General features: G+C 35.2%; 4 protein-coding genes and 1 long non-coding RNA gene across 18 annotated transcripts in view; 1 reads left to right on the top strand and 4 right to left on the bottom strand.

The window, feature by feature from the left end:
* The window catches only part of PIG-S (phosphatidylinositol glycan anchor biosynthesis class S), a 47,442-nt gene extending 38,066 nt beyond the window's left edge, over nt 1-9,376 (bottom strand). For both annotated transcript variants that reach the window (XM_076365142.1, XM_076365143.1), the window contains exons 1-2: nt 9,073-9,376; nt 8,788-8,961 (exon numbers count right to left, since the gene is read on the bottom strand). In XM_076365142.1, the coding sequence (XP_076221257.1) occupies nt 8,788-8,836 (49 nt within the window). In that variant the 5' untranslated portion in view covers nt 8,837-8,961; nt 9,073-9,376. The remainder of the gene's footprint in view (nt 1-8,787; nt 8,962-9,072) is intronic.
* Nucleotides 162-6,716, bottom strand: LOC143174281 (uncharacterized). Its single transcript, XR_012998100.1, has 2 exons — nt 6,680-6,716; nt 162-6,608 (listed from the first exon to the last, which is right to left on the bottom strand). It is a non-coding gene; the product is annotated as an uncharacterized LOC143174281 (long non-coding RNA).
* Nucleotides 2,697-8,793, top strand: LOC116425999 (I'm not dead yet). 11 transcript variants are annotated; one of them, XM_031974390.2, is made up of 11 exons: nt 2,697-3,416; nt 3,492-3,642; nt 5,749-5,818; nt 5,941-6,106; nt 6,273-6,544; nt 6,734-6,848; nt 6,910-6,980; nt 7,059-7,184; nt 7,315-7,644; nt 7,710-8,088; nt 8,157-8,793. In XM_031974390.2, the coding sequence occupies exons 3-11, from the start codon at nt 5,763-5,765 to the stop codon at nt 8,406-8,408; spliced, it is 1,767 nt and encodes a 588-aa protein (XP_031830250.1). In that variant the 5' UTR covers nt 2,697-3,416; nt 3,492-3,642; nt 5,749-5,762; the 3' UTR covers nt 8,409-8,793. The 11 variants fall into 11 exon arrangements, with proteins under 11 accessions (XP_031830250.1, XP_031830249.1, XP_076221255.1 ...); XM_031974389.2 differs by having other exon boundaries at nt 3,492-3,668; XM_076365140.1 differs by having other exon boundaries at nt 2,698-3,416; nt 5,986-6,106.
* Nucleotides 9,377-11,849: 2,473 nt separating the features above from the next.
* LOC143174197 (uncharacterized) lies at nt 11,850-14,611 on the bottom strand. Of its 3 annotated transcripts, none has more exons than XM_076364458.1 (7): nt 14,466-14,611; nt 13,937-14,053; nt 13,627-13,868; nt 13,170-13,547; nt 12,805-12,985; nt 12,502-12,717; nt 11,850-12,367 (listed from the first exon to the last, which is right to left on the bottom strand). In XM_076364458.1, the coding sequence occupies exons 1-7, from the start codon at nt 14,520-14,522 to the stop codon at nt 12,128-12,130; spliced, it is 1,431 nt and encodes a 476-aa protein (XP_076220573.1). In that variant the 5' UTR covers nt 14,523-14,611; the 3' UTR covers nt 11,850-12,127. The 3 variants fall into 3 exon arrangements, with proteins under 3 accessions (XP_076220573.1, XP_076220572.1, XP_076220574.1); XM_076364457.1 differs by lacking the exon at nt 14,466-14,611 and adding an exon at nt 14,137-14,409; XM_076364459.1 differs by lacking the exon at nt 14,466-14,611 and adding an exon at nt 14,137-14,407 and having other exon boundaries at nt 12,211-12,363.
* Nucleotides 14,612-14,773: 162 nt separating this feature from the next.
* l(2)34Fd (nucleolar protein 10 lethal (2) 34Fd) lies at nt 14,774-18,309 on the bottom strand. Its single transcript, XM_076364456.1, has 11 exons — nt 17,902-18,309; nt 17,781-17,826; nt 17,486-17,700; nt 17,275-17,411; nt 16,713-16,925; nt 16,398-16,626; nt 15,885-16,304; nt 15,510-15,789; nt 15,217-15,451; nt 15,026-15,122; nt 14,774-14,916 (listed from the first exon to the last, which is right to left on the bottom strand). Exons 1-11 carry the CDS (start codon nt 17,965-17,967, stop codon nt 14,818-14,820), a joined length of 2,037 nt encoding a protein of 678 aa, XP_076220571.1. The 5' UTR covers nt 17,968-18,309; the 3' UTR covers nt 14,774-14,817.
* Between the last annotated feature and the right edge of the window lie 397 nt (nt 18,310-18,706).

The following is an 18,706-nucleotide window of genomic DNA, read 5'->3' as shown; positions in this document are numbered from 1 at the left end:
TACTCTATTTACACACAAAGTTTCATAATTTATATATAACTTGTAACCATTTGTTGTTCAAAGTTTTAAAAAGTTAAATATTACGAACGAGTATAGAAAAAATATTTTTTTCCAATGAAATGAATACGATGAATTTACAGGTACATAAAATTTACAATAACTTATAATGACATTTTTACATATTTATTTCATATAACAGTTTGTATAGTATTTATTAAGAACTTGAAATATAAAATATATTTCTAAAAGAAAACATAACAACAGTTTAATTATTTTAATAATATAAATCAATATTTGGTAATATTTTTTTTTAGTAAGATATTTGATAAAATAATTGTTCTTACATCACGATACCTGAGATAATTTGCATATGAATGTAGTGTCTCTACGTTTACCATTCTTTGGACATATTTTACACAGTCTTTGTAAGGAATGACGCCTATTTTGGAACGACGTAGGACTACGTGTTAAGAAAAGTAGAATTACAATAGAAAATGGTTTTCCTCAAACAATATTATAAAAACCGCTACACCTTAGATATCTTATTAAGTTGTTCGTATCGTATATATTCTGTGCACAATTAATTTAATAATTAAGTTAATTCTTTAAAGTTCCGAATTTAAGAAAATAAATGAGATCGGTGTTGCAATGAAATTTTATTTTTATCAAATTTGACGAAATAGGCTTATTTTAATTATCTGAAAAGTAGAATTACTTCAAATTTAGTAAAAGGAAAGATTATTTAAATATTTGATTATAAGGCAGGACATAAACAGTCTTTTTTGGTATTTAATTTTTCAATTGGTATACAACATATCTCACTATGCATATGTAAGTATTAAAAAATTGACACAATTAAATGGACGTCTAGAAGAAAAGCCTACGTTATAAATTTAACAAAAATTTATTTTTTATGAGAAAAGAACAGAATATGGTGTAAAGAACATTTCTTAACATTTTGTTTCTTATCCTTTTGCATTCAAGAGGCGACTCTCAGTCGTCATTTGATTAAACGTGGAAAATTATGAAATTTTAATTTCAATATTAAATTACATATAATGTATCAACAAATGAAATAAAATAATTCTATTCCTTAATGTATACAAGATTTTTGTTCGTGTTAGTTTGCAACAGAAATCATCGATTTCATCAGAAAATAATGAATATTTATAGGGGAAAATATTACCAAGAGCAAGCGGTTAATTATAATTCTATCTGTCAGAAATTACACATAAAGGCAGAGTGAACATTGACAATCAAATAAAACAATGGACTATATTTCTAATTTCAGTCGACATACCAGAACTTAATAATTCACCGATTCTATACAAAAAATTAATTTTCTATTAGCAGAGAGGAAGAAAGAGTTGCTTAAATTGTGTATTTTTTAAAAGTAATGAACTATTTTTTAATTATTGAAGTATAATTTTCATTTTTTAATTTGGAATAAGAGCACATGTTGCATCAGCCATCTGTGCAGTCGTTACAGAATGCGCTAATTTGTTTTTCCGTTGTCCTCTAGAATGTATGATATGTAACGTAGGCCCTTATTCTAGGCACCCATTCAATTAACTCTTTGCACTCGAGTGATGAGTTCAAACCATTTGATTCGAGGCAACTAAATTAATTCCTATATCAAAGTTTGTATAATGCATTATCAACTGAATAACTGAAATTTATCCTGTAGTATACAATTTAAATAGTAATTTTCCTTTTGTATATAGTCGTCAGTAATAGCAGTCATCAATAATCCTACTGATAATATTGAAGGATAACATTATTGTGACATAACGTCTAACCCAATGTCAAGAAATTATATTATTCGCAATCTTTTCTACAAACAGACAAGCGGATACTGGGACTAGTATTTCAAAACTGCTTGGGCACGATTACAATATGTAAGGCGACTGATATCGAATAAAAAGATGTAATAGCATAAGTAGTTAGATAATAGTATAATTTAAGAATTGCAACACCAAGTAATTAATAATCAAGTAACTTAGAATAATAGTCTAATCATTTCTCATTTGTGAATCCTTGAGAAGAGAAAGCTTTTGAGAAATGTTTCTGAATTAATTGCGTACTAATATTACAAATATTAATATTAGTAATTAATATTATTAATAACATTGTAAATTGAAATGTTGTAATTTGAAATATTGTAAATTGCAATAGTGCAAATTATAATGTTGTAAATTGAATCATCGTAAATTGTGATATTGTAAATTGCAATAGTGCAAATTATAATGTTGTAAATTGAATCATCGTAAATTGTGATATTGTAAATTGCAATTGTGCAAATTATAATGTTGTAAATTGAAATATTGTTAATTATATCGTTGTAAATTAAAACATTACAAAGTCTAACATCATAACCAACAGCATTAGAATTCCAAAAATCAGCAACCGACAACAATCAATCCTATCAACGACAATCGCAACATTAACACTCAATGAATCCACAAACAAGAACACACGAATCCCCAAGAAAACCATAAACGTCACTCGAACAAATCCCACCAACATTCAACACAACATCGCGAAAGGCATCACGCCGCTCAAACTGGATCGTTTTTTCTCCCTACGAACGCGGAAATCTTTTTCCTGTCGGAATGCTCCGGCGATTGTTCACGGCCGGCCGCGAACCTGCCCACCGCGGAGGATCCGTCGTCGTGTCAAGGTCAGTAGCGACGGGCAGCGGACTTTTACAGTGTGAACCGATATACTTTATCGAGTTCACGTACCCAGTCGTTGGAGAACCGACAGAGAGTATCGTACGAGGCACCGAATCTCTCTCGGTAGGGGTAAAGAAAAAAGATCAGTGGAAGCAGAAGACGAAGAGGACAATAACGACGACGAAGAAGAACAAGTAGACGCAGAGGAAGAAGAAGGAGAAGAAGACGAAGAAGAAGGAGAAGAGGAAGGAGAAGAAGAAGAAGACGACCACAAAACTCCAACAGCCGAGATCAGAGTGAGTGACACAGAAAAAGAGAGGAAAAGCGAGTGCAAGAGAAAGGGCGAGCCCGCTCGTTAGAGGAGAGGGGTGATAGCTTAATCAGACGAGGTCCGACTCTCTGCAAGCCTTCGAGTGGCACGGCGGTCGAGCAGTGGTGCAGCAGCGTGCGTGCAACCGTCCGAGGTGGGACCGCCGCTTCTCGAAAGGAATTCCCCGAATCGGGAGGATCTTCAACTGGTCAAAGGGAGCCGGGCCGAGCGGCGATTCAGCCGCGCAGACCATCGACACACGTGCCCCGACAGGACGCCAGTATGGAAACATAGATCCTCGAGCAACGATCCAACGGTCTCTCCGATCGAGTAACGCAATTCGAAGGGACTCGAGGAAACTGCCATTGAAAAGACGGATTTCGAGCGGGATCACGGTGAACGGCGTCGAAGAGAGAAAACGGACACGGCATGTAGGTACCACTGCGAGATCACTTGATGGCTAGGCTGAAGAATTCGGTTGACTGACCAGTGCTCATTCTTTCCAGCCAATTTTCTCTTGGTTTTTCTAATTCCTGGTGTTTTCGATTGCTAATTTGCTGTTCGTTGATGTGGTTACGTGTAACCAATTGAAAGTGTAAAACTGTGAACTAGGAAGACCCTGTGATGGTCTGCTAGACGTCAAGTCATCATCCAACTGTACTGCTACGGGATCACTTCGACGGGTAGGCTGAGGAATTCGGCTAATTGATTAGTGTTCGTTTTTCCTACCTTGATTTTCTGTCGTATCTACTGATTTCTGATATCTTCGATTGCTAGTTTACTGTTCGTCAATAGGAATACGGGTAATCAATCGAAACTATGAGGCTGTAAAATAGGACATCTCTTGCCCCTGTTACGTTCAGCTAGACATTAAGTCATCTTCCAACTGTAGGTACTATGCAGAGATGGCAAGAAGTTTCGTGAGACAGCATGAAGCAAAAAGGGTATTTTATTGTGTGCTTTGTCTATTCTTACTATCTCGTCATCGGATTAGTGTGTGCGTCTGAACTTATGGACGAATAACATATTAGTGCCAAAAATGTGAAAAGGAACGTGCCTTCTGCTTTGGTCAATTAGCCCCACATTTCTTTCACGTGATTTTTTTGAAACTTCGGATGGTATGTGTCACGAATGCGAGACAAGTGCAATTCGGTGGGACACTTTCGACCACTGGTGGCAGCTCGTTGCGGTGAGGACCGGAGATTGTGGGGTGTTCGGTGGTCTACGCGTGTCCATCGGATTTTCCGTTGGACGTGCCGATGCTCGGAACGCGTGAAACACGCCGACCGCGGCCGTCGGTGGCGGGGTTAAACGAGCCATCGTGAGAGATCTCCGAGGTCAATCTCGTTCGGTGTCGCTTAACAAAATTACTTGAGCCGTAATCCACACAAGACAAAGGAAGACACTCGCGGTGGGAGGGGGAGAGTGTTATGCAACGTTTGTATCGTCGGTTTAAACAATCCGTGTTTTCCTGGCATCGATTCCGTAATTTTGATTGAACCGAAGGTTTCACTTGGAACGAATATTCTAAGTAGCGTTGTGAAAAGTTAGTGGATTGATCTTAAAGGCTGAGCACTGAAAGCTTAGGGGCCTGTAAAGATTGGATTTTGGAAGCTTAGAGGTCTATGAAGCTTGAGTCTTCAAAGCTTAGAGGTTTATCAAATCTGAGCCCTCAAAAGCTTAGAAGTCTGTAAAGTTTGAGTTTTGAAAGCTTAGGGATCTATAAAGATTGACTTTTGAAAATTCAGAGATCCGTAATGCTTGGATCTTGAAAACTTAGAGATTTGAAAAGATTGTGTTTTGGAAGCTTGAGTCGTGAAGGGTTAGAGGTTTATAAAGCTTTAACTTAGAAAACTTAGTGGTCTATAAAGCCCGAAAATTTAGAAGTTTATAAAGTTTGAGTCTTCGGAGCTTTAAGGCTCAACCTTAAAGACTGAGTCTTCAAAGCTCATGATTCAACTTTAAAACTTTGAAGGCTCGACCTAAGCTTTCAAGAAGGTAACAAACTACAAGATTCTACTAAAAAGTTAATGTTTTTTACCAAGAAACAAGAATTCTTCCTTTAATTTCAAATGCCTTGAACGCTGAACTTCCAATCATCAATTTATTAATTTCATAGTCTTAGTCTTTACGATGTTAATACAGCAATAGACGGCTCGAGTTACAGACATCAACTTGTACGGCTCTAGCGTCTAACACTTTATCTACCGCTCGTGATCAACCATTCACGAACGACCGATACAGTTTTGCTATCGCGTAAAACTTTATAACTTAAAAATCAAGATACCAGTGAATCTCAGTAGGTCATCTTTTGTTTTAAACCAGCCTAATTTTAATAAGTCACCGACTCTAATCCAGCTTTCGCAATCGAAAAGCCGATTGATATGCTTCCGGTAGATAGAGTGTTAAGGCTAAAAGCTCTTAAGCAACGGCTAAAGCTTTTAATGCTCACGGCTCAGGACTCATTTTCGCAACACCAGTTCCAAACATTGGCTAACTCCAACCGACATTGTTTTCAATTTTTCCTTTTTCATTTTGTTTTCATTGAGAAATGATTCGATGCCCAGCAACAGAGGTCTTTCGCCGATCATTTTATTTATAGTTTCGATTGGTTATGCGTAAAAGCATTGACAAACAGAAAATTAGTATCGAAAATGAGATAAGAAAAGATAAAAACTGACTGATCAGACCATCGTTCCTCAGTCTCGCTGTCAATCGAGCTCCCAACTTTACGCAAAACATCACAGCAATCCTCTTTTTTAGCTCGATAAGGAGCAATGGCCACGCAATCCGACATTCCCTACCCGGAAATGAACAATTCCGTGGACAGAAGGTACGTGTGCGTGCTTCGTGCACAGCTGAAATTCAATTCCAATAAAAAGCCGGAGCTGCTTTAGGGGCAGCCGGTTTTCCCCTTTTCCGTGTGTGCTCCTATGTTTCCATCGAATGTTCAAGCAACCGGACGCGCAGCATCGTGACTCTGAATGCCAGCTGTTTCAGAAAGACGGGGAGTCTCAGCAGTCTGCTGGCCCGATTCCTCTCGATTTACTGGAGATCGTTCGTGATCGTACTATGGCCGCTGATTCTATTGCCAGTCATCTTCGTCGTAAACACCACCGAGGTTCGTGGACAATGAACGGTTTATACTCTTGCGGTATCTCTTCTCTTGATCAATATGCGCTTCCCAGCGTTTATTATTTTCTTCTCTGCCTTTATCCCTTACTTTTTACTTCCTCGGTTCGAGGAGAAACACGAAAAACAACCATCTCGATCTCGATTCGACGCAGGTGATAGCGATGCGATGCCTTTACGTCGTCAGCTTGATGGCGATGTTCTGGATGACCGAGGTACTACCTTTGCCGATCACCGGACTGATCCCCGTTGTCCTCTATCCGCTGATGGGCATAATGAGCACCAGCGACACTTGCGCCTGCTATATGAACGACACGACGATGATGTTTATCGGTAGCATGGTGATAGCGGTGGTGATCGAGAACTCCGGCCTCCACATGCGCGTGGCGTTGTTGATCATCAAGACGATCGGGTGCAGTCATCGAAGGTGAGTCTCGCCGCTGTCCTCTCTAAAGGCAACAATCTCCGAGGGCGTTATCGGAGGTCATTTCCTACCAAAATGACATGCATAATGTACATCATACGTAGATATATGCATACACATGCACCTGCATACGCATACCCATACGCATACGCATACGCACACGCACACACACAACCTGCATACAACTCGCAGATTAACGCTGGGCCTATTCTTCGTGACCATGTTCCTGTCCATGTGGATCTCGAACACCGCAGCTACCGCGATGATGTTACCAATCATCGAGACCGTTCTCCTTGAAATCGAAGCGGTAAGTCGACAGACTGGCTGAAGAAGATTGTTCTTATTGAAACTTTGTGCTCGTGTTCTAGCAAGGCTTGGGTAGCATGTTCGTGCAGGATGACAGCGACTGCGGTGGTGAGGACGGAGCAGCCGAAGAGTCGTACGTACCCGTAACTTTGTAGTTTAGACTATGATTCCGAAGTGAATAGTTTCGGAATGATTCTCTTTATATTTGCAGGCAGAAGAAACCAACGCGCACCACCATGGTTTATTATCTGGTGGCAGCATACGCTTCTAGTCTTGGCGGTATTGGCACGTTAGTCGGTACTGGCACCAATTTAACGTTGAAAGGATTCTTTGAGAAGTAAGACACGTTTACCTGTCGTTCGCTCTGTTTCTATAGGTTTATCGAAATAAAGAACGAGCCAGCGTTGCTGAAGAACAAGCATGTGCGTTTGCCTGTCTGGACTTTCAACGCGTGGTTTTAATTCCAGACGCTTCCCGAACAGTCCTGGCATCAGTCTAACTTCGTGGATGCTTTACTCGGTTCCTCCCATGCTTATAATGGGACTCCTGACGTGGCTGTGGCTTCAAGTGATGTATATGGGAATGTTCCGGCCAGACAGTAAGGATGCGAGTGCCATTGATATAGGTCCACACGGGGAAAAAGTTGCTGCTACCGTGATCGAAAACAAGTACAAGGAACTTGGACCGATCACATGGCACGAATCGTGCGTCGGCATCCTTTTTATCACGGTTGTCCTACTTTGGTTCTTCAGGAGTCCTGGATTCGCTCCTGGTTGGCCAACTTACATCACCAATTTGTACGTAATATGTAGCAATTGATATACTCGGCGGAGAGAAAGAGGAACATCCTGTATTCTTTCAGGCAAGTGAAAGATTCAACGGCGGCCACTTTCGTTACCCTTCTGTTCTTTGTGTTGCCGTCTAAGCTTGATTTCTTGCGATCGTTCGACGCGGATCCTGCTAAACGACCTAGCAAACCATCACCTGGCATGATCACCTGGAAAATGATACATCAGAAGATGCACTGGAGCTTGATCTTGGTATTAGGCGGCGGTTTCGCCATCTCGGCCGGCAGTACTACTTCGAACCTCTCTTCCATTCTAGGGCACGCTCTGATCGCTTTGCAATCGATCGATCCCGTCGTTATATTGTTCATCGTCTGCTTGTTCGCGGAAACTGTAACTGAGCTGACATCTAACGTTGCCGTTGCCAACATTATTCTACCAGTATTGGCCGAAATGGTAAGCAACATCAATTTCATTATTTTTTCTTATGTGGACTGATTTCTTAATAAAAGTGGTTGTTTCAGAGCATTGCTATGAGAATACATCCTTTGTACTTGATGCTGCCGGCCACCCTTTGTTGTTCCTTTTCATTTCACCTACCCGTAGGAACACCCCCAAATGCAATCGTCACTGCTGCGGCCCATATAAAAACCAAGGATTTTGCAATAGCCGGAATAGGGCCAAGTATCATCACACTTTTTGTTACAACAATTGCATTTTCCACTTGGGGCACTTATGTTTTTAATTTATCTGAGTTCCCTGATTGGGCGACTTAAACATTTTTTTTTCTATAGTAAAACATCTATCCTACATGTTTGCCTTGTGATAATCGAACCACTCCTAAGCTGTGTCCGATTCGATGTGCAATAGAATATGCGTTACATTTCTTTTGCGTCACTTTGCAACAACACTTATCAGTTTATCAAACATTCAATGCCGTAACAGATAACACATCTTATTTTCGGTTAATATAAATGAACTAATGCTTCCTTTTCCAGTATTATTGTTAGAGATTATTTTTAAAAGCAATCATAGTTGATCATAGTCTACATCGTGTTAAATATGTATACATTATACAAAATTAAGTTATTAGAAAAATGAAAGAAAGAGAAAGAAATTGGAGATAAGAAGAAGGAAAACAATAAAGTGGCTTACCATCTATAGGTGTGTCATAATTTGTGGAGGTATTCACTTCTTTTCCCATATTTTTGGTTCACAGTACTCCAAACTAGTTGAACAATTCACTATCTGGTCATCCACGACGTGTCAACCTTTATCTTCTTATATTATAACATCAAAATAAACGTATTCAAAAGGCGGGAACATAACCTATAATATCCACCGGAACGAAATATTCTTTATCAGAAAACATACTAGCGGTTTTGAAGTAAAATTTCTCAATTATTAAGAAATTATTATTTAACAGTCATTTAAAAATACCTGATTTACTGTAACCTCAACCAAAATGTTCAGGAACGTGTGTGATTCATTCTAATCCTCTGCCACCTACGCTATGCAATCAATTTCACTGATACCGGCTATTTATTCAATTCGTTTTCGAGTTTAATGGAAGACGTTGAATTTTTCAAAAACTAATACGTCCACAAAAAAATAACTGTCCATCACTATTTTTTAATAACTTGTCCTAATATCTTTAACACTCTTTAATCAACATTCTGAAATCTGTCTACAGATCTGAAATACCGACGCTATCAAAAATACTCCTAGCGGTCAATTATTGAAACACAGAAGATTCTAATTGAAAGTGTTTTTGGAGATTAAATTTTTATGCTATTGTATGCTTAAGAAAATATAATCACGTCGTGCCTAAATAGTTAAATTCAAAAGAAAATCAGTGAGATTAAAAAATAAAAAGATCAATTCTTCTTTCTTTATTTAACCTACTTCTATAAATGATTAAAATTCAAAGACTAGATTATAATTGAAATCAATGCATGATACATGAAATATTTCATGAAATAATTATATACACATTCATTAACATATTCAGCAGGAAATGCTACCTTATTTTACATTGATATAGTATAAATACATCCAAATGAACAAATAAAAGTAAATGGAAACAGAAAACAAATTAATCTGCATGTTTTTATCCAAATATAAATTTTTGTAATTATTTGGGTTAAAGGATACCACGATGATCAGTTTGACCTTCACATATGTTTTTAAAGATACGATTCTAAATAGCTTTTTCTAATAATTAAATTGGCAACATCCTATAGTTTTTGAAATATGTATTTGTAAAAGCATTTCGATATTTTGATAATATGTACAAAAAAATACATAAATACACCCTACCGATTGCAGTGACTTTGAAATACACAACTGTCACTTAGCCATAGTTTCAGAAATATACATAAAAATATATTTGATATAACATACCTTATTTGAAAAAACTCGTGTTTACAGCCGACAACCGTTTATTATAAATAATTGATAATAAATTTCAAGATCATTGAAATTAATAAAATATATCTTTTTGCAAATAATTATTACATTAGCCCAAACACAAGTAGCATTGGGTCTATGTAAAAAAAATGTCAAACTTTTTTCACGAATATCCCAAAAACTGTAAAAGATCATACATTGAGTTACTAAATTTATGTTCCATGTATTTATATTTTAAATCGTATAATTTGTAATATACGAATATCCACTTATGTAACAGATTGGTTTTATTAATTTGCAAAACAGAAATATTCAATTTTTTAAAACAATATCGTGATAATAATTACGATTTTTTTCTAGTAATAAAATTTCATCAATTAATCTTATGTTTTAATAGAAGCTAAAATTTTAAAAATATGTACTACGTAAACATAAACTAACAGAAATTTATTTAAAAAATGAGGAAAAATAAAAAAATGTACGTATATTTTCACATATCACGTACAATTCATACTGGCATTCTCACATAGAACTGGAACATTGTTTTAAAGCGTAAAACGAATAAATAACAAATGCTTTTAGGTATATACTTATGTCGAATAATTATTGAGGAACAATTAAATTGATAGAAAAATTTATGAAGAGAAATTAATGAAAATATTTATAGATATAACAATATGAATGATTATACGTGTAGAGTAAATTGTAAAGTAAATATACATTTCAAAGTATTTATGCTCATAAATGAATAAAAACTGCATTTTTGTAGTATTATGTTAAATAAACACGATTTTCATCGCTTGAATGTACATACATACTTACGTATCATACTGATAATTGTAAATCGTACTACTATTCACAGTAGAAATAAAATATATAGGATACTCAATTTTTACTAACAAGCCTAAATTCTTAAATTATCGGTAATGTCGTGCACGACATTAAAATGGTACGGGAGTCTCAAGGCCTCTGAGACTGGCAATTAATCGAGAGATACCACACACATATTATTTGTTTGGTACCTTGCTTGTATAATCTAATTCAAATAAGAGATTAGTATTTAGAACTGTACACATTGTACAAAGACAACATTATTCAATTTATAAAAATAAATAGAGGAAACACAATAATTAATACCTTTTGAAAGAGTCAGAGAGTGAAAATATTACACGATAAATAAAAATGATTTATTAAATAGTTATAAAAATATGTGTTATAGGAATTATGTTTGGGATACTCTTGATACAGATTGTAATAAACAATTTGACAATAGTCATGTAGACTTTTGCTAATATTTAAATATAGTATAAACATTGTATATATTACATATGCTGTGCGAATTTACTATGTTATAAAATTAATCATTTTTAAAATTGTAATTATTATTAAAAGTAGAGTTTGGATTTTTATGCATTTATGGGAAATTTGAAAAATATATAAAATATTTAAAGTACAATGTTCTTCATAATATTTATTAGGAAAAATCTTTTTCTGCCATAATTCTATTTTTCTAATTATGTTCTGTAGTCTAGTAATTAGAAATAATTAATGGAAAATAATTTTTGAAGAAACTATAATGAATTGTAACTATTAAACTACATACTCGATCGTAATTTGTATAGATTTTTAATTGTTAATAAGTTTGTAAATATTAATTTACCGTTCGTGAAACGCTATAAAGTATCGAAGTATCGCTGAATGGCGTTTACATGGTAACAAATTTCTAATGTAAGAATCACATAGAAGTACAAGCTGCATAAGATTTACGCTCATTACTTTATTCAATAAAAAATTCAATTAATGAATTAAATACATTTTATTAGGTAAATAATTCATTGCATATAATACATTATAAAATCTTGCATACCACTAACAAACAGTATATACATATACAGTAGTTAAAATGTATAATATTTATTAATTGTGAAAATCGATCTAAATAAATGACAAGACAAAAAAGGAACTGACTTGAACAGGGATGTTATAGAACATTAAGACTGGGTTTAATACATGATATGTTTAAAATGAGAAATGTATAAAAAGAGTATCTTGCATATTTACAGTTAACTTAAACGTAATACTGCGATTAGAGAAATTGGCACAGTCCTAACGTGAGAATCACGATGCTGCTTACAGTCAGTAGAAGGCAAAGATATCTACCTGTGATTGGTACTCTGAAAAGTCTAGCACACATCTTTAACGACGATGTGTACAGAAGTATGGTATCCAGATCTTCACCCGGCGTGCATTGATAAACAAATGGTCGAACACGCACTTCGTGACCAATATTTTGTATCATCGAACAAGCAGTAGTTAAACGAGCTGCCTAGTAAAAAATAAACCAATAACTTCGTACTTACTCTTAGTATCTTTTGAGTAGGAATTTTCGTGGCAATTAATAAAAGATGTTTAGATTTATTTACATAATTCTTGCTAATTTTATTCTACTAAAATATATACCTGAATAAATGGAGCTATCGATATTAAAATCCATAAAATAACATTCAGTATTCCGACCCAAGTGACAGAATTACGTTGCGGGTCGCTATTATCATATTGAAGCAACCATATTGTTCCCGCTGCAGCCCACGATAAATTCACAACGGTATATATGCATACAGCTGGGCCTAATTCGTCATTAAAATATTTCAACAATTTTTTGAACTCACAAATTTCCTGCAACATATAAGAATGTTCGTATAACTTTGATCTTAAGTAAACAGCAAACGTTGAAAATTTATGCAAAAACGAATTTTAACAAACCCGCATCCAATCAATGGGTGCTAAAGTATGATGAAGTAATTTCCCGCGAAGGAAGTACAGATGCGCCAATAAAAGTTGTCCTTGCAAACAGTAACTGGTTATAATCGTTCCTTGCACCATATCGTGCCACAACGTGCATACGATTAAAAATACCTTCAACGTTATTTTTACTTGATACGGGCTGTGCAAAAAAATAAATTTGAATGGAATGTTAAATGATACAACGTGTATACGCGATACAATAAAACATATTGAAATAAAGAAACGAACGCGATAATTTGATAACAGAAGGAAAACAATTTTGACGTCAACATAAAATGTAAGAGATTTGTGTGCAGCCTACGTTGAGTAAGCGCATAAGTTACCTGTGCTCCAACCACTGGAATACAATAACTCCTCGGGCCATTAGAACGTTTACTGTAAGTAGTGCCGTAATTATCCACACCACGCTTAATGCTATGAATAACCATAGTATTCGCACGAGTCTCCGTTGATTTCCACGATTCACAGGATTAGAGGAGAGAAGAAACGCTCTCTCCATTAAATTTTGTAGCTGCTCGTTCTCTTTAATTCGAAACAGGTAGACGGTATACAAGTATGCTATTAAGTGTAATATACTCGGAACGAAATAGCTGAACACAACATTGCCAAAGCAACCAATCTGTGGTACTTCATCTTCGCTTGTATTTGATGGAAGTTCAGCTTCTAATGGTGACGATTTATAACAAAAACCACGGTCTCTTCTGAAAGTGTAAATATATTATACTTGATTAGAATTACATTAAATTAGAAGTAACTCGAGCATCGCTAGCTGCATCTCACCTAAAGCATGCCATGAACTGTAAAATATATCCAATGCACATAAATATTGTTACTTGAAAGGTATGGAGATTCACAAGAATGCAATAACGTGAATAACGTTCGGAATCATCAGTACTCATTGGTCTCAATCCCATAACGCCTAATAACCTTAGATACGGCCTCAGTATCTTATGTTTGCAGTAATGGAGTACTGCCGATGTGCTCAGCATCTCGAAATCTGGCATTTCCGTGATTTCACCTACCTGTAATTTTAATAAAAATAATCTTTAACTACCTCACTACCATTAGTTGTGAAAATACGTGCTCCTACTTCTGTGCTTTGCATTTGCAGGTCTGATAATCCGGATGGTGTAGATGCTTGTGTCGTTTCTTCGTGATTTTGTTGAGGAGGATCTTTCCCATTTTTGGATTCATTGTTCGAACTTGCCTATTAAAAGCAACACAGTATAATAGAATAACTTTTCTGTCGTGATTGAAAAGTGTTTTCATTTTTAAAACAGAATTTCTTACTTTAACTACAAGTGTAATTAAAGCGAGTGAATATACGCTATCGGTCATTCGAATTTTAGAATCTATCGCAAATGGAACGACGCGAGCCATCGTGAAATTACCGAAACGCTGAACTTTCTGACAAATTACAATAGTACGGTCGGACCTTCAGAATCAAAATAAACAGTGACGATTAAGACTAAAGTTATCAACATAAAATTTAATTCCAATGAGACACAACTAAATGTCCCGAAAACAGAAATCCGATCTTACGCTATTTCCTATATATGTATATATATAAAATAAATAGTTCGTTAAATGTTTAATAATTAAATAATCGTTAGACTTACCAATGTCATTTTTCTCGACAGACGAGCACAATGCTTTTGAACTTGAAAAGAAAACATTTGTATCGGCACCTTGTGTGTGAATCACCCTAACGTATGAATTTAAATTATATCAGCCTTTTGAGATGACACTTCACCTCTGTCAAGATATACACACACATTGCTCCGAAACGAATTATTTTATTCGTGTTGGAAGCGTCTTCTAACACAGGATATTGGGAAAGTAGAGGAGATGCCGTTTCGTTTTGTTTTCTTTCCTATGCTATGAAATGGGTGAGCAAAGAAGAAATCGTTTTAAAAAACAAGATTATTTACTATTTTAAAAAAAACCAATATGTTAGTACAACAATAAATATCAGCGCTTTTTTCTGTACAAGTTTCCGGCTGGCCTTAAGAGGTGTTTATATTCTTTCTCGTGTCTTTTTACTTGCAGTTTTGCTCGCCCAGATTTTTTCTATGAAAAAAATATATGCATTTATATAAAGAATATATACATATATATAAAATACGATACGAAATATAATGGGTACACGTTAACGTATTTATATAATAAAGAAACGTACCTTTTCCACATGAAAAGTCATTTCTCGGTTACCACGAGCACCAGAAATTTTAACATCGTGAATGTTTTCGTTTCTCAACCTATCTCCCAGGGTAGCTCTATAAAAATATAAATACAAAAGTAATTTATTAACGCCACACGCATGTTTGATAATGTTAATTTTCGGCCAATCATATGATTAGATATACATACTTGTTCTTTTTCTGTGCGATCGGTTTCGCGTCTTTAAATTCTACACCGTCTTTGATTTCATAAAGATGGCTACGACTTTCTGAACTTTCATCGTTATTCGCATTTTCCTCTTTTTCTTCGTTCTCCCTTTCATTCTTCCGTATTAACCGATATTGTTTTTTCACTTCCTTAACCCATCCTCTTTCGTCATCCGAACTACTATCATCATGAATGAAACTTTCATCCGAACTGTGATCTAAAAGTTTCAATACATATTACTAAATATTTGAAATCGACTACGTGGAAAATTCTACCTTGCTCTTTGTCATCAATTTCCATGTTTCGTTGTAACTCTTCCGCGGCCAATTGAGCTTCCAATTTTTTCGCTCTGGTTTTGTCGAGGCGAGAAATAACAGGATTTAACAAGGAATACTCCTCCGAATTTGTATCCACTTGGAAATCAGGATTACTGAACAGTGCTTTGAAACGGTCATCTTTCAAAATATTGGACGCATTCTTCTTTTTCTTTGCGTTTGATTCAGCATCCATTAATTTCAAAGCGAGTTCTTTATTTACACTTGGCATCTTTTGAATCTACAAATAATTGTTCAATATATAATGTATCGTATTGTATAGAATAAATATACAATATACAATGAGCATCGTAAAATGATAAAATATTTTAATACCTGTACTCTGCTGCCACAAGTTTCTTGTATTTTTTGTTGTATTCTTCGTTTCTTATATTCCTCGAATTCGAAAGGCTTCATCACATCTCTCGCTTTCTTGTATAGCCGAATATCGATAAAGTAGCCATGCATATAGGCCCTAAGTAAATTAGTGCCTTTCAAATGCGCTAGGCCTAACTCATCCAATTCCTTTTCGGTAACAAATTTATAGTCATCGTAAATAGTTTCATAATTTAATTCTTCTAACTCTTCCGTCAGATTGTCTAAAAAGCTACACCAATAGGGAGCAGGTCCAAGAGTAGGAATATAATATGTCTGCATTTTTGTATTTTCAGTAGCCATTAGAAGCATTCCAGTGTTTGGTACGACGCATAAATCGTTGAAATCATTTTGTGCCTCAATCGATGTATATAATTTGCCCTAATTATAAGCAAATTCCAGTTGCTATTATTTATTTCAATTGTGCATCAATATGTAGAGAAAATTAACTTAATTTAAATTATATCTACTTACGCTATCTTTTTCCCATATTTTAACAATAGAACTGTCCATAGAGTAAACCATATCCATTGTCTGATGGAATTCTATATTCTTGATTGGTAATCCATACATATGATCCTTTGTTAAAAAGGGTTTACTTGAGCGAATATCATATAATAATACTTGTCCAGTCGATGTGCCAACTCCTAATGTTAATCCTCCTTGAAACTTTAAACTAGTAACAGCAGGAACCGCTTCTACTCTGTATAACAGCAACAAAACTGATGTAATTACAAAAAACTGAAATGTCTATTTGATTATTTGATAGTCAATAATAAACTGTCATACTTATTGTTTTGACCAACACAGTACAAAGCACAGTCCAGTGTACCCACTTTGTTTCTTACTCGTGGATCCCATGCTTCAATTTTCCCTTCTTGAGTTCCAATAGTAATAAGTTGATGTACTGGATTTATTTCACATTTATTTATTGACGATGCATCTGTCACGAAGGACTGTAGAAATTGTCCTCTTTCAAGATTTATTCGATAGATCTCATTACTGTAAAAGAATATGTTCTTAGAAAGGGATGTTTTAACACTAAATATACCAGCACTTTGTACATATCTATTCCCATTATAACCAATCAAATATCTAGTTACAAAATAAAAGTAAACAAGTTGGATGATATACGTTTCTTAATGGTAATAGGAACAGAAGGAAAGGCGAAAATTGAAAAACTGATTAATTAGACAATATAGGAATTGATATGAAGTTAATTGAATGAAAGAAAACACAGAATTTTAAATTAAATTTTAAAACTGGTCATTTGACTGGTTGCAGTACGTTTAGTTGTAAGAAAGTATTGTTACGAATAGTATTTATAATTGAAAATATTACAAGGACAAACCTATCTCCGACCACAAAAAGATCGCACAGGGGATAATGATATTTAATATCCCTTCCAAAACGTGGTACTCTTAGCCTATAATATCTCCCATGGGCAACATGAAATTCAATAGTTCGATCACAGTGTAAAAATACCATCTGAATTATAATACAAAATATGAATTGTTATAATTATAAAGATACAGATTCATAGAAAATGTGTAAATAAATACCTTGCTATAGTCGTCAGAAAGTATATCGAAAGTTACAACCTCAGCATCGAAACATCTTTCAAATTTTAGTGATAAATTTTGAACTTCAAAACACTTCACACGTGGCTTGTATATTCCTGTCGCTATAATGTATTGTCCATCCTTAGAAACTTTAATGTTACTACTAATTCCAGGCATATCAAAATCCTGGATAAGCTCAATACGTCGCCGTATATCTATATGTGTGGTAAGGTATTATTGAAATCATTTACACATTGCATAGGTACAAATGTATCTGGTATGTAAATTGACTTACCAACATTTTTTTTTAATAAATTTCGCCTTTTGCGTTCAGTTAACCACTGGTAAAATTACAAAAATGATAAAAATTAATAAAGTTGATAGAGATTGAAAAACAATAATAAATAAACATGTACCTCTGGAAGAGACTTTCCAGCGCTTAAATTATAAATTTTCACATTGTTGGGACAAGACACTTGCATCGTGACGACGAATGTTAGAAATTTTTAACAATATAACGAACGTATTACTCGCATCGCGCGAAAATAATAAACTGTTAACAGCAAAGCACGTGGAACGTTATTATCATAATAAGTAGCGACGTACGTACGTATTGTACATGTGTACGTGTTTAGACAATTTTTGTCCCTATCGAAGAGGTCGCCACAATTTAATTTACATAAATATTCGTAAACACGAAAATCACTAGAAGAAATACCCGAACAATAATTTAATGAAAATTCTAACACGTTTTCGTGACTTCTAACTTGACGTTGCAAATATAATCGTTCGAAAATAAAAAAGAATACAGAACAAGCATTTTCAATGAAACTATACGCATATACACCTACAGTCTAGAACGAAAAAAGATCTGGTATCTTTAAAGTTGAATAGGTGGAAAAGTAGCGCATGTTCAACTGGCAACACCGGCTGAAGCAAAAACCAAAAATTCGATTAAAATAATGATTCGAATGAGAGAATCGATGCAACCGGTGTACCTAGCGAAATAATAGAAACGATCAACACCGTGTGCATCGTATTATACGCAAACTTTGAAAATGTAAAGAGGTTGTCGCAGGGGTTGGCAGCATTGGTCGGCAGTCAATTACCGTGCTGGTATCGAAAGTGGGGGGACGCGATCGCTGGATACCGGGGTTTTCGGGGGGGCAGAGAGAAACGAGGGGGCGTAGAGGGGCCAAGAGGGGCTACGAATAACCACGA

This window comes from Nomia melanderi, chromosome 2 (genome assembly GCF_051020985.1).
Source record: "Nomia melanderi isolate GNS246 chromosome 2, iyNomMela1, whole genome shotgun sequence".
Lineage (NCBI taxonomy): Eukaryota > Metazoa > Arthropoda > Insecta > Hymenoptera > Halictidae > Nomia > Nomia melanderi.
This window is presented reverse-complemented; position numbering and strand designations above follow the sequence as displayed.